Source organism: Heterodontus francisci, chromosome 16 (assembly GCF_036365525.1).
Source record: "Heterodontus francisci isolate sHetFra1 chromosome 16, sHetFra1.hap1, whole genome shotgun sequence".
Taxonomy (NCBI): Eukaryota; Metazoa; Chordata; class Chondrichthyes; order Heterodontiformes; family Heterodontidae; genus Heterodontus; species Heterodontus francisci.
This window is the reverse complement of record NC_090386.1, coordinates 78,079,637-78,092,980: the sequence shown is the minus strand read 5'-3', so window position 1 is coordinate 78,092,980 and position 13,344 is coordinate 78,079,637. Positions and strand designations below refer to the sequence as shown.

Genomic DNA, 13,344 nt, shown 5'->3' with positions numbered 1-13,344 from the left:
TGAAGAACAAATTACTATCGTGCGGATAATGTTAATTGTACATTGCCTTTTCAGTTCCAGCAGAGTACGATTACAATCCATTTGCAGAAAGGTTTTTCTCGCACAAATGTTCTCTACATAGGACAATCATCTTTTTCTTCAGTTTTCTATGATGGAATATATTTGAAATTTTACAATGTAGAAAAAGAATTAAAGTTTGAGGTGCAGTTTTCTCTTTTATATTTTGGCTGCCCATTTCCAACATTTCTTGTTTTTATTTCAGATTTATAGCCTTCACAGTTTTTCTTTGTAGCTCTGCTTCTCACATCCATTCTGCTTCTTTAACTTTGGAGTACTGTAGATTTTTAGCATAAAGGTTGAATTTCTTAAGTGTCCTCCAACTTTTCGAAACTTGCATGTTGAAGTAAGGCAACAATATCTGTTATGGGCAGTGTATAATCAATGTTTAATGGTCAAATAATGTCAGGAAAGTAAAATAATTAGTTCGAAGTACGCTTGTATCTATTAATAAAATGCGTTAAGCAACAGGTACGCATCAATGTCCTCAATGCTTTATTACAGAGAGAGAAAAAATAAGGTGCGTAAATTAAGCATTTTTGTAAATCCGACATTTAAGATCTTATTTGCATTTCCAAGCCGGGATCGATGACGCCTGTTGAGTGGGAGTAAGTATCACACCTGATGTAAGCAGTTGGGCGCTGCGCACCAACCCCCCCCCCCCCCCCCCCCCGCTACACCAGGACTATTATTGCTGAGAGACTGCAGGGCTTTCGCTGCACTATAAATTCCGTTGTGAAGGAGCCGGATTTAAAGCACCAACATTCGAGCACTCCAGCAGGCGTAAACTCAACTCGAACCTCGTGTCACAAGCGAAAACCACCAGGGTAAGTTCTATTGTACCAGAACAGTCAACAATATACTTAAAATCAAACTTGTTAGCAAAGAGTTTCACAACTCTATGTAATATTAAACTGATTTCTCGGCAGTGTTATTGATACATTAATGTATGTTACCGTTTCTTCTGTGTAACAGACAATGCTGGGCAAAGCTTCCCTCCTGATATTCTACTGCCTGATTGTGCACACAATATGTTCACCGGTGTATCCAGCATTAAGGTAGGTTTGTACTATAGATTCTGTATGTCAATGTTACAAGTATAGCATTCTACAGAATTGTTTGCAAACACCAAACCGCTCCTCGGATAATCTAAGCGGATTAGGGAGAATATTGACACTGTCAATATAACCCGGATTATATTTGATTGAAGCTGAATGATCCACAAAGTTTCATAACTTAAAGCTGTTTGAATTTTGGATTGGAAAGATACACTTTTTATTAAAATTATGTCAGTTTACAAAAACAATAGCTGGTCTGCTTCTCCAGTCACCAAGTATAGTGTAGTATATAGTTCTGTTATGGTGCTGCCTCTGGATAACACCTCCCAGTGTTTACCGCTTTTTATGTGAGTTTTACACAATCTAAAGCGGCGAAAGTTAATTAAACGTTGTCAAACAAACAAGTATGTTTTAAATGTGGATACATTTCTACTGATCACAATCTTAACAGTCAACCTCAAAGACTTCAGAAATGTTAGCGAGATCTAGAATACAGTATACTATTTGTGAATAGAGAATATAAGATTAAATATTAAAATCAATGCAGTATTTGTTCCACGTTTTAGACATGGTTTTCCAATTCTTATTGATATGCGAATAGATGGGAAAACACGTTTTGAATCCTCACTATATGAAGATATGAGTAATCACAAACATTCATAGATAAATGCTACATAATTGGTTGATGTTCAACCGCATTTTCTGTGATGATTTAACAATTTACTTAACAACGTCTACTTAAAACAGTTACGGATTGCTATTCATAGCCTTATTTCATGTAACTAATCGATGTTATGATATATTAAAGATTAAAGACGCTTCTTTGTCTCTGACTGTAGATTTGAAAATAAGTCGACCCTGGCGAGATTGCTCAGTTCCCCAGGGGAGGAGAGCGGCGTTGCCCAAGCTGGAGGGATCTATGAGGACAATGAGTCCGCGCTGGACTCCACCGGAAAACGGTGAGTCCACACATTGTCAGCCCAAAAGATGCATTTTAATAGACACACTTATACTTACATCTGTCTTTTTTAACATCCATTCCAACTAACTGCCCCAATCATCATTTCACCCTCTATCCATTCAGGGTAGGCTTCCTCTGTGCTTTGTGTAGTCAGGTTATGAACACATTTATAAGCGGGTTTACCAATTCATTATACAGAGGAAGTATCTCTCCTTCCAACACATTGTCAGGCATATTCTGCCTTTTGCAATTTATGTCCAATAGTGTTTTTAGATACCAAACTAAACTATCACTCTGGCTGAATGGCATTTTCTAATTTCTACACTCCAACTTTCTATGTTGCAGAGACAGTATGAAGTGTTGGGAGGTCGGGGACCAATTCTGGGACTTGCCGGGAGTGGGACATAAACCCATGCCCCACAAAATCGTGTTTCTAGCTCCCCTGGTTGCGCCTATTAAGCTTGCATCTCTCATTTAGTCTTAAATTTCTACCGCGAACTTTTCATTAACTCAGTTTCCATTCAATGCACTTGTGCTTTCATTGTTTCAATGTAGGCACCACAACTGTGCGTGTCTGTTGCTATATGATCTATCCTTTGTTACAATGCTGATGTGTTCAGTCTCATTTCGGTTCTACTGGGCAACGATTAAAATGTTTATTATGAAAAAAAATCAAAATGCTTCTCAGATTGTGGTGTCGGTTCCTTGGAGTTTGCTTTCAAAAAAAAACTTAAGCCCACTTTATTATAAGTTGATGCATTTCAATGTGGCTTTAAGAATTCTTGCTATTTATTTATACATTCAGAACTGAAAGACATGCGGATGCAATATTCACCAACACCTACAGGAAGGTCCTGGGCCAGATGTCTGCAAGAAAGCTTCTGCAGACTATTATGGGCAAAAGACTTGGGTGAGTTAACACTTCTCTAACTTACTTCATTATTTTGTAGCTAGTTCCGTTGTGTCTTTTGCTCAGTTTAAATGACTCTCGCCTTCTAATAATGGGGTGTTACTTGCCTTAAGCTTTATTCTAGGGAATATTTGATCAAAATCCCTTTAAAATGAATTAGGTCCACATTTTATTTTGAAAACTAATATGTTTTACTACACCTACATAAATATTAACCTAAAAAACAAAGAAATATAGGATGGCAACTTGACTACACGCACCAAAATGTCCTGTAACACTCTGATGTCAAAAGGAAATTATCTTAGAATAGAAAAATAAATAGTAATGTATTCCATAGATAGATAATTAACAAAAGAAAATTTAAGGTAGGGATGGGGCTACTAAGGGTTGCACAAGATAAACTCACAGGCAATGAGAGTGAAATGGCAGAAATATCGAATAGTAAGTAATTTTACCTCAGTTTTTACCGGGGAGGCTAACAAAGTGGCATAACGTTTCTACATAGGTCAAAAAGGATATCAAGACACTTCAGATAGAAGGAGGGAGATAATTGACAAACCAGGCCAATTTAGAGAGGATAAAACCTTGGGTCCAGATGGATTGCATCCATGCATTCTCAAAGGACTTGGGGAGGTGGTAATGTCACTGGACTAGTAATCCAGAAACCCAGGCTAATGCTCTGGGGACATGGGTTAAAATCCCACCATAGCAGATGGTGAAATTTAAATTCAATTAATAAATCTGGAATTAAAAAGCTAGTCTAATGGTAACCATGAAACCATTGTCTATTGTTGTAAAAACCCATCTGGTTTACTAATGTCCTTTAGGGAAGGAAATCTGCCATCCTTACCTGGTCTGGTCTACATGTGACTCCAGACCCACAACAATGTGGTTTCCCACTGAAATGGCCTAACAAGCCACTCAGTTCAAGGGCAGTTAGGGATGGGCAATAAATGCTGGCCGAGATAGCAACGCCCACATCCCATGAACGAACAATAAAAAAAGCTAGGGAAGAGATAGCAGAGATACGATGTATATACCAAATATATATATCTCAAGAGGATTTATGGGCAGTTAATGTTATTCCTATATTTAAAAAGAGATATAGAATAAACCAGGGAACTATACACTAGTTAGCTTAATGTTGGGATTAGGAAAGCTATTTTAGTTTAGTTTAGTTTAGAGATACAGCACTGAAACAGGCCCTTCGGCCCACCGAGTCTGTGCTGACCATCAACCACCCATTTATACTAATCCTACACTAATCCCATATTCCTACCACATTCCCACCTGTCCCTATATTTCCCTACCACCTACCTATACTCGGGGCAATTTATAATGGCCAATTTACCTACCAACCTGCAAGTCTTTTGGCTTGTGGGAGGAAACCGGAGCACCCGGAGGAAACCCACACAGACACAGGGACAACTTGCAAACTCCACACAGGCAGTACCCAGAATTGAACCCGGTTCGCTGGAGCTGTGAGGCTGCGGTGCTAGCCACTGTGCCGCCCCAAATTGGAATCTTTACTCAGAGCTGTAATAGAAACCAGAATATACAATAAATAGTCAGCACAGATTTCAAAAGGAAAAGTCATGCTTCACTGACCTTATTGAATTCTTTGAGGAAGTAATAGAAAAATTATATAAGGGTAATGCACTGGAGGTGATATATATGGAATTTCAAAATACCATCCATAAGTTCCAGTACACTTTTGACTAAGGTCAGAGCATGTGGAGTTAGGGGACAAGTAGCAGAGTTGATAGTAAACTGACTACAAAACCGAGAGCAGAGAGTAGGGAGTTAAAGGTAGTTACTCAGACTGGCGAATGGTGGGAAGTGGTGTTCCACAGAAATCAATGCTGTAACCACTGTTCACCATTTACAAAAATGGTTTGGTCTAGGGAATTGGAAGTGTGATACCAAAATTTGCAGATGACACCAAATTGCTGGGGCCGGGTGGGGGTAGGGGGAGGTGGTTGGGGATGGGACATTTATAGTTAAGACTGAAAAAAGTGACAAATATAAGAAGACATTAACAAACATGTAGTATAGGCATTTAAAAAGAAAATTAGAATCATAGAATAGAATGGTTACAGCACAGAAGGAGGCCAGTTGGCCCATTGAGTCCTCTCTGGTTCTCTCCGAGAGCAATTTAGCTCGTCCCACTCTCCCGTCCTTTCCCCGTAACCCTGCAAATTTTTTTCTTCAGGTGCTTGTTCAATTCCCTTTTTCAATATAGATAAGTGTAAGGGGGTACAATTTGGAGGAATAAGGAAGGCACATAATCTTCAATGTTCCCTTATTAAAATAGCATATTCCTTTAGAAAGCCTAAATACCTTCACCAGCAGAATAACAATTCATCTCAGTATATGAACTCGTAATCCATCATATTTTCAATACACAGTGGGTTTATTTGAATATATAATGTACATGGTTTTTATGTAGAGTAGCTGTAACTTTGCCGTATTCACACTGTAAATTGAATGCATTACTCAGCATAATACTTATATTTCATTATATGATACTTGTGCTCTATAAAAAGATATATGGTGTGGTTACCTGGTGTCTGTGGGTGCAAACAATGAAAAAAATGTAGGTAATAGCTTTTAGATCCTTCAGTGCTAAAAGATTGAAAACTGTTAATATATATGCTATGTAAGTTAACTAAGCCAACTTCAAACCATTATAACATTTGGGGAATAATTTTGTCTTTTTTAAATAGTGATAATAACCTCGAGGAAGAACCTGAACTCTTAGCCAAGAGACATTCTGATGACATCTTTACAGATACCTATGCTCGTTACCAGCGGCAGATGGCAATTAGAAAATACTTGGCTGCAATTCTGGGCAATCAAAGGTATAATTAATAGGTCAAGCTAATTGGCAATAAGTGTCATGTTTCATGACTGACACGATGTGCACAAACTCTAATACAAAAACAGAAATGGCTGGAAATAATCAGCTGGTCTGGCAGCATCTGTGGAGAGAAAAACAGAGTTAACGTTTCAGCTCGATAACCTTTCATTAGTGCACAAACTCTAATTTGCTTATATAAAGATTATTTATTTTGATGTGTTAAATAATTAGAAAGTTTCATATACTAAAAATGAAATGCAAATAAAAAAATCAGATAGCTCTATTATGGCCAAGTGGCAAAGTCACCATCCAATACAGAACTGAGATATTTAGAACAGAATGTTCCAGGTTCAGTTCATAGCTTTTGCTGGGACGGCAGTTGGGACACTACAATTTGTTGCAGCACACTTGGGATAAGGAAGGGGAAATCAGCAAAGGCTTTTACCTCAGTGTGAAATTCATTGACGCTTTTCTGGAAAATAACATATGTGTGGCAATCAGATAACAATAGAATTGGATTCAGTTGGGTACTTCCATTGACAAAATAGCCTACCATAACTCACTGTCTGGGTTGGATGTTCAGGTGTTAGCTGTGGCTCAATAGGTAGCACATTTGCCTCTGTGTCAGAGGTTATGGGTTTAAGCTCCACTCCAGAGAATTGAGCACAATATCGAGTCTGACACTCCCAGTGCAGTACTGAGGGAGTGCTGCACAGCTGGAGGTGCCATCTTTCAGTTTAGATGTTAAACTAAACCCCGTCTGTCCACTCAGGCAGCTCTCCACTTCCCCAATGGTTAAATTGCTAAAGCTCAGCCATAATACTCTAGGTTGAATCCATGGTCTGTGCTCAATTATTGTCTTCAGCCAATGAAATGATAGGGGGGGGGACTACAATAGTTGACCTCCATTCTCCTGAGATTGACAGAGGAAAACAGACTCCTACAGGAGAGCGAGAGAGGAAGAGAAGGTGTGTGTCCAAGTACAGAATGGGTCTCAGATGTAGAATCCTTCATGGTAAAATAGCTGATACTATCTAGACTCAAGCATGAAGAGTGACTATTTGGGCCCTTGTAGAAATGTACTCTAGCAAAGGGGTCAACACATTCAGGAGAGGAGGTGGAGAGAAAATTAGCCAAAAATGTAAAACATCTGCTCCTGACTACCTACTATATACTGTATTTCTACTCTGTACTCTGAAACTATCACAGAACTAAAATAGGCTTAAATTCTTCAGTGTTGCATTACACTGTTACATACTAGTAACATAGGCAAAATAAAAAAAAATACCGGTAGGGTTAGGATTAGGCTGAGGGCTTTTAAAAATTGGTTTGGAGTTGAAAATTATTTTGTGATCTACTGCAGACTTGAAAATATAAATATACGGCAGCTGCCCGAGGACATTTCTGCAGCCCTGGAAGCAGCTTATGATACCAATCCCACTTATGGTGAGTTTTTTTTGTTAAGCTACTCCTCTTTTTCTCCTTCAATTTCCTTACCTGCCTTTTTGAAGACAATAGTGGAGTACAATTCCAGTTCTCCAATATAGTATATTAGCCAGTTCTATCCAGTTCTCTAATACCTCACTCAAGTGTTGATTTGGCATGGGTGACCTTAGCCAGTAACTGTCAGGGGTTTATTCAAAATATGGGGGCAACTGTACTCATCCTGAATCACAGTGCGGCACAGTGGCGCAGTGGTTAGCACTGCAGCCTCACAGCTCCAGGGACCTGGGTTCGATTCCGGGTACTGCCTATGTGGAGTTTGCAAGTTCTCCCTGTGTCTGCGTGGGTTTTCTCTGGGTGCTCCGGTTTCCTCCCACAAGCCAAAAGACTTGCAGGTTGATAGGTAAATTGGCCATTATAAATTGTCACTAGTATAGGTAGGTGGTAGGGAAATATAGGGACAGGTGGGGATGATTGGTAGGAATATGGGATTAGTGTAGGATTAGTATAAATGGGTGGTTGATGTTCGGCACAGACTCGGTGGGCCGAAGGGCCTGTTTCAGTGCTGTATCTCTAATCTAAAAAAAAACTTAGGATCTGCACATATAAACTTACAGCAGGGCTCACTGAATAGTAGTGAGAAACAGGGACCCTTGTTTATTTTCTTCTCCGGAGTTTTGAAGCAGACAATCACAAATCCATTGCTGCCTAAATACTATCAGCTAACTCAGCATTGATTAGGCATTGAGCCTGAACATTTTCTGGTTTGTCTGACTTATATTACATAGGTACACTTATCCATTGAGTCAACAATTGTTAAACTGATTCAAACTGTGACTAGGAGGATGGTGGCCATGTACGCATATGTTATTGGCGAGTTATGATGTTCACCTTAATGCACCTACCCATTACCTGCTGCCCACTTAGCAAGGATTCAAACCTATGTACCTCAGTTGTCAAATGACTAACACCTGACAGCAAATATTGGCAGTGGCCTGGGAGATGAGTAGGGCCCCCAGGGGTCATATTGGCTCTGAGATGTCATTGGATGATTGGAACCAAGGCAACCTTCTGCAGCAGATGCATTAATCCAATACCTGAGCTAAACGGCCCACAGTAATCCAGGACATTGTTGATGATTGATCACCTAGTTTGATTCATTAATGGAGGTTGGAGAGGTAGACCTGTCATGGAGACCAGAATTTGTCCCACTTGATTCCAGACAAAGCCCTAATGAGTATAGTGGTCCTGGTTGAGCAAGCAGCATAAGCTTTACCACTGATCTATGCTGGTAAAGTGTGCAGTTTTAGCTGGCTAACCTTCCACAGAACCTTTGTTTAGGCTTGGGGCTCCTTGGCCTTCGTTTTTGCAAAGCTGAACCTAAGCAGTCTGGACTTAGATAATCGGGCTGTGTCCCTGCAGGGATAGAGTGCACACTCCATATCAAAGAAACAAAAATTCTACCAGTGTGGATTGCTTAGTAGCCCAATTTAGGTATGTTTCTGTATGTCAGACACCCAGCTAACCAAAACAAAAATCTCAAGTCACTGTACCTTGTCCAAACACAAATACAGTATTACTGGAATGGAAATGAAAGTAAACTTTTTTTCTTTTTCTCACAGGTAACTAATGGAAGAAGTGACAATTCTCCACCCTAATGGTTCATAAATTTTCTTTCAGAGAGAAATTCTTCATTAAATTATTTTTTGACGCACAGTATTATGCACTAAATTTATTGATAGAGTTGACAGTAAACATTATTTTGGTATAGAAATTTGTATTGTGATATCATATTAAAGTTATATCTGCATGATTGGTAAGATCATATATTCCTCTTCCATTCACTTTTGTTCCTAATGAAATTCTGCCACCAACATTCATAAAAAACAGCACAGTGACCACCATCATTGCTATATTGTTCTTCATGGCTGTCATCAAGACTTACTTTCATTTTATGTGCCGGACTGAATAATTACAGTCTAGTTCTTAGTTGAAATGATGAGTTCTCAAACTGTGGGACTAAGCACACAATCCATTATCGAACCTGAAAGTCATATTTAATAATACATTTAAACACCATTTATTGAATCAGGCTAGCTCTTCTCAGAATGAGACTGTAAGACTGTATGTAATGAGTCCTGCTGTATTGGTCACCATTGAGAAATATTCTACTGTAATTTATAATGGCTATATCTTCTTAACCACTAAAGAAACCTGCATGGGCTTAATCTGATGACTAAGTCCAATAGAAATATGGTTATACATCCCAATATACTAATACTGGAATAATGTAAAGTTTGAGGCATCAATAACATCTGACTCCAATGGACAGTATCTTGTACTGCTAATTGGCAAAATGTATGTTTACCCAGGATTTAACTGGTTTCAAATAATAGTGCAACTATATACAAGCTTAAATGTAATTCTTGCAAATACTGTTTACAATACATGCTTAAAAATGCAATTCATTTTAATTGCTGTAGCTTCATTTACAATTAATCATAACCTGCCTGAAGAAGAATCAGTCTTGTTATATAATGAAATATGTATCTGAAATGTTCGTGTCATTGTTTATCATTAACTTAGCACATGTCTTAAATTGTTAATACAAGGCATACATTTACTATTTGACTTGTACTTGTCTACTTAATGCACTTACAAACATTTTCTGAATGCATTCGCCAAATAGCACATTGCTTTGTTTGTCACACAAATGAACGTCATGTTGTAGAACAAGTGGTATCAAAATTATTTTAAGTTAAATTTCATCGAATCATAGAAATTTATAGAATGGAAGGAAGCCATTGGCCCATCATGTCCACTCCGGCTGACAAGTAGCCGTCCCGCCTAATTCCACTTTCCAGCTCTTGGTCTGTAGCCTTGTAGGTTACGGTGCTGCAAGTGCATATCAAAGTATGTTTTAATTGCTTATGAGGGTTTCTGCCCCTACCACCCTTTCAGGTAGTCAGTTCCTGGTTCCCACCAATCTATGGGTGAAAAAGAATTCCCTTCGAATCCCTTCTGAACCACCTATCTCTTACTCTAAATTATTACCCCCTGCTCATGGACCCCTCAACAAAGGGAAATAGGGCTTTCCTATCCATTCTATTTAGACCCCTCATACTTCAATTAGGTCTCCCCTCAGCCTCCGCTGTTCCAAAGAAAACAACCCTAGCCTATCCAATCTTTCTACGTAACTAAAATTCTCCAGTCCAGGCAACATCTTTGTATCTTTGTATATTTCCTCTGTACCCTCTCTAGTGCAATTACATCTTTCCTATAGTGTGGTGACCAAAACTGCACACAGTATTCCAGTGTGTCCTAATTAGTGTTTTATACAGTTCGAGCATAACCTCCCAGCTCTTATATTCTATGCCAGGGTTAATATCCCATTGAGGGGAATGATCACATTCTCTCAGCATTTCTTGAATACTCTCTCCAAAAAAAAAATCCCTGGACAAGAACTCGAATAATTGTCCAGCTGTTTGGTTCAGTTGGCAGCACTGTTACCTCTGAGCAAAACATTGTGGGTTCAAGCTGAATACAACCTTGAGCATGTAGTTTAGACTAAAACTTCAACTGTACTGAAGGAGGTCTGCATTGTTGGAGGTGCTGTTTTTTGGATTAGGCATCTTGTTTGCCTGCTCAGGTGTATATAAAAGATTCAATGATATAGAAAGTCAGGGCATTCTCCCAGTGATTGTGCCACACAATGGGGGGAATTTTATACTCTCCACCCTGGCAGGTTTGGAGGTGGAGAGAACATAAAATTCAGTGGGATGGGGGTGGGGGTGGGGGTGGAGGGTTGCTGGTTGGGTTCCGGCCAAATCCTGCCTCCACCAAAATTTAGACCCGGGTGGGAAGGCCTGTGAATAGCCTTCCTGCTCCACCACCAATTCAGGCCCCTAACTGGGCTATTAAGCCCCAATTAAGGGCCTCATCCTGCCGCCTCCACAATTAACTGTGAGACGGGTGGCCCTGTCACTGCACGGGAAGCTTGTCATGAAAAACTGCATAGGCTTCTTCCCAGCTGTAGGGGGTGGGGTGGAGGGGTGGGCGTGGTCCCTTGCTAAAAGCCATTTAGTGCCTGAACAAGGGACCTGGCAGCGGTATTGCTCAGTGGAAGAGCTGCAGGACCTCTGGCAATGGGGTCCTTGATCCTGTGGAAGGCCCGCTGCTGTCCACTTAAGTGCCTGATTGCCACTACATTCAGTGGGCCTTCCGGAGAAAAGGCACCACAGGGTTCTCGGCATCGCTTTTTCCGGACGTCGGGACCCCCGTCACAAGCATAAAATCCCAGCCAATATATAAGGATACTATCCATTTAGCTCTCGGAGATTGAACCTAACCTAAGTTGACGGACTACAAGTCTCTCTCTATTAGCTGTGAGTGCTAAAGTAAAGTGAGTCTGAACAGCTTCTAGATAATCCAAAATACAACACTACCAATAGCTTGCATTAAATTTTTCTCTTGCTCAGAGTAGCCCCAACTGTGGTTCATATGGGAAATTAAAATGTCACACTGACCTTTCAAGGTAAAATCAAGGTAACTGCAAATAACTGAGTACAGGAAGGGCCTTATCCTGCGCCTTATCTGTGCTGGATTTCATTTTTAAGTGCTTGATGCTAATGTTGAACAGTAAGTAGAAAAATATTCCATTCCGCAAGACTAGTAACTTGAAGAATAAATTTTGAAAAGTGTGGATGGCATACAGGTTGGTTTACTTAACCTCTGTATTAATGATTTTTATCTGTTCTAAGAATTCAAAGCAGAGAAAATTAGAAAAAAATACAGAAGGTTGCTTAATTTGCTTTACTTTTCAATATCAATGAGTTGAAATTGACCACAAAAACATCCTCAGAATGAATAGAATAGCACCTTATTTATTCCAACTTTGTTTTACTTGAATCTTATGAGAATCTTTTTCTAATTTGTGAAACAATAATAGCAATCAATGACCTGAGATGCAAAAGCTTAGAGAACATCTTAAGTATTTTGGTATTTTCCATCTTCTTTTTCTTTGGCCTCCTTGTCTCGAGAGACAATGGGTAAGCGCCTGGAGGTGGTCAGTGGATTGTGAAGCAGCACCTGGAGTGGCTATAAAGGCCAATTCTAGAGTGACAGACCAATAAAATTGGTTGTCGGGGCTGTTACACAGTTGGCTCTCCCCTTGCGCTTCTGTCTTTTTTCCTGCCAACTGCTAAGTCTCTTCAACTCGCCACACTTTAGCCCCGCCTTTATGGTTGCCCGCCAGCTCTGGCGATCGCTGGCAACTGATTCCCATGACTTCTGATCAATGTCACAGGACTTCATGTCGCGTTTGCAGACATCTTTAAAGCGGAGACATGGACGGCCGCAAGTAAAATCTAGTATTTCTGTTTTTAGTTTTAAAAAAAGTAGTTGAAGGGCTCAATTCAATAGCACAGAACATTACCAATACTGAAATGAGTAGGATAGACAATAAAATAATTAAAAATATGTGAATAATCCATGCCAGGTTTTGCTTTTAGAAACCTGTAGATTGTAGAAAGAAGAGAAAACAACAATAAAACAACTTAAAGCTCCTTTAATCTGATCAAATATGCCAAATTGCTTCACAACGGGGAAGGGTGGGGCGGGAGGGGGGGGAATTCAGATTTCAAAGGCAGGAGTAAAGTATGCATAGAAATATATAATATTATGAAATTAGAAATAAGCATTCTTCTTGATGGAGTAGAAGTAAAGTTTGAAGCTCAATTTAATATCCAATAGAGTATTAAGTTGCACTTTGTTGGGTTCAGCCTGAGTGAACAACTGGATAAGGAGATGTGGTTAGATGTAGATTTACTGGTGAAAATTAAAGCCTTTCCAATATTTAATTGATGGAAGGTTTGGCTTACCAGACAGTCAGACAATATAGCATCATCACATAGTCAATGGATGTGGGATTAATGTAGGATTAGTATAAATGGGTGGTTGATGGTCGGCACTGACTCGGTGGGCCGAAGGGCCTGTTTCAGTGCTGTATCTAAATAAAAATAAATAAAATACATTTGGAAGCACAACCAAAGATTAC

The 13,344-nt window shown here is 39.5% G+C and overlaps 1 protein-coding gene across 1 annotated transcript; it reads left to right on the top strand.

The window, feature by feature from the left end:
- Window positions 1–825: 825 nt before the first annotated feature.
- LOC137378495 (glucagon family neuropeptides-like) lies at window positions 826–9,751 on the top strand. Its single transcript, XM_068048832.1, has 7 exons — window positions 826–884; window positions 1,033–1,115; window positions 1,955–2,074; window positions 2,882–2,986; window positions 5,713–5,847; window positions 7,210–7,292; window positions 8,912–9,751. The coding sequence occupies exons 2-7, from the start codon at window positions 1,036–1,038 to the stop codon at window positions 8,917–8,919; spliced, it is 531 nt and encodes a 176-aa protein (XP_067904933.1). The 5' UTR covers window positions 826–884; window positions 1,033–1,035; the 3' UTR covers window positions 8,920–9,751.
- Window positions 9,752–13,344: the final 3,593 nt, after the last annotated feature.

What these genes read in the sequence shown, in the direction of transcription:
- LOC137378495 (XM_068048832.1), top strand. Translation starts at nt 1,036, where the DNA reads ATGCTGGGCAAAGCTTCCCTCCTGATATTCTACTGCCTGATTGTGCAC. An exon ending in CCGGTGTATCCAGCATTAAG is followed by an intron (nt 1,116 to 1,954) that starts GTAGGTTTGTAC and finishes CTCTGACTGTAG; the next exon opens with ATTTGAAAATAAGTCGACCC. An exon ending in CTGGACTCCACCGGAAAACG is followed by an intron (nt 2,075 to 2,881) that starts GTGAGTCCACAC and finishes TTATACATTCAG; the next exon opens with AACTGAAAGACATGCGGATG.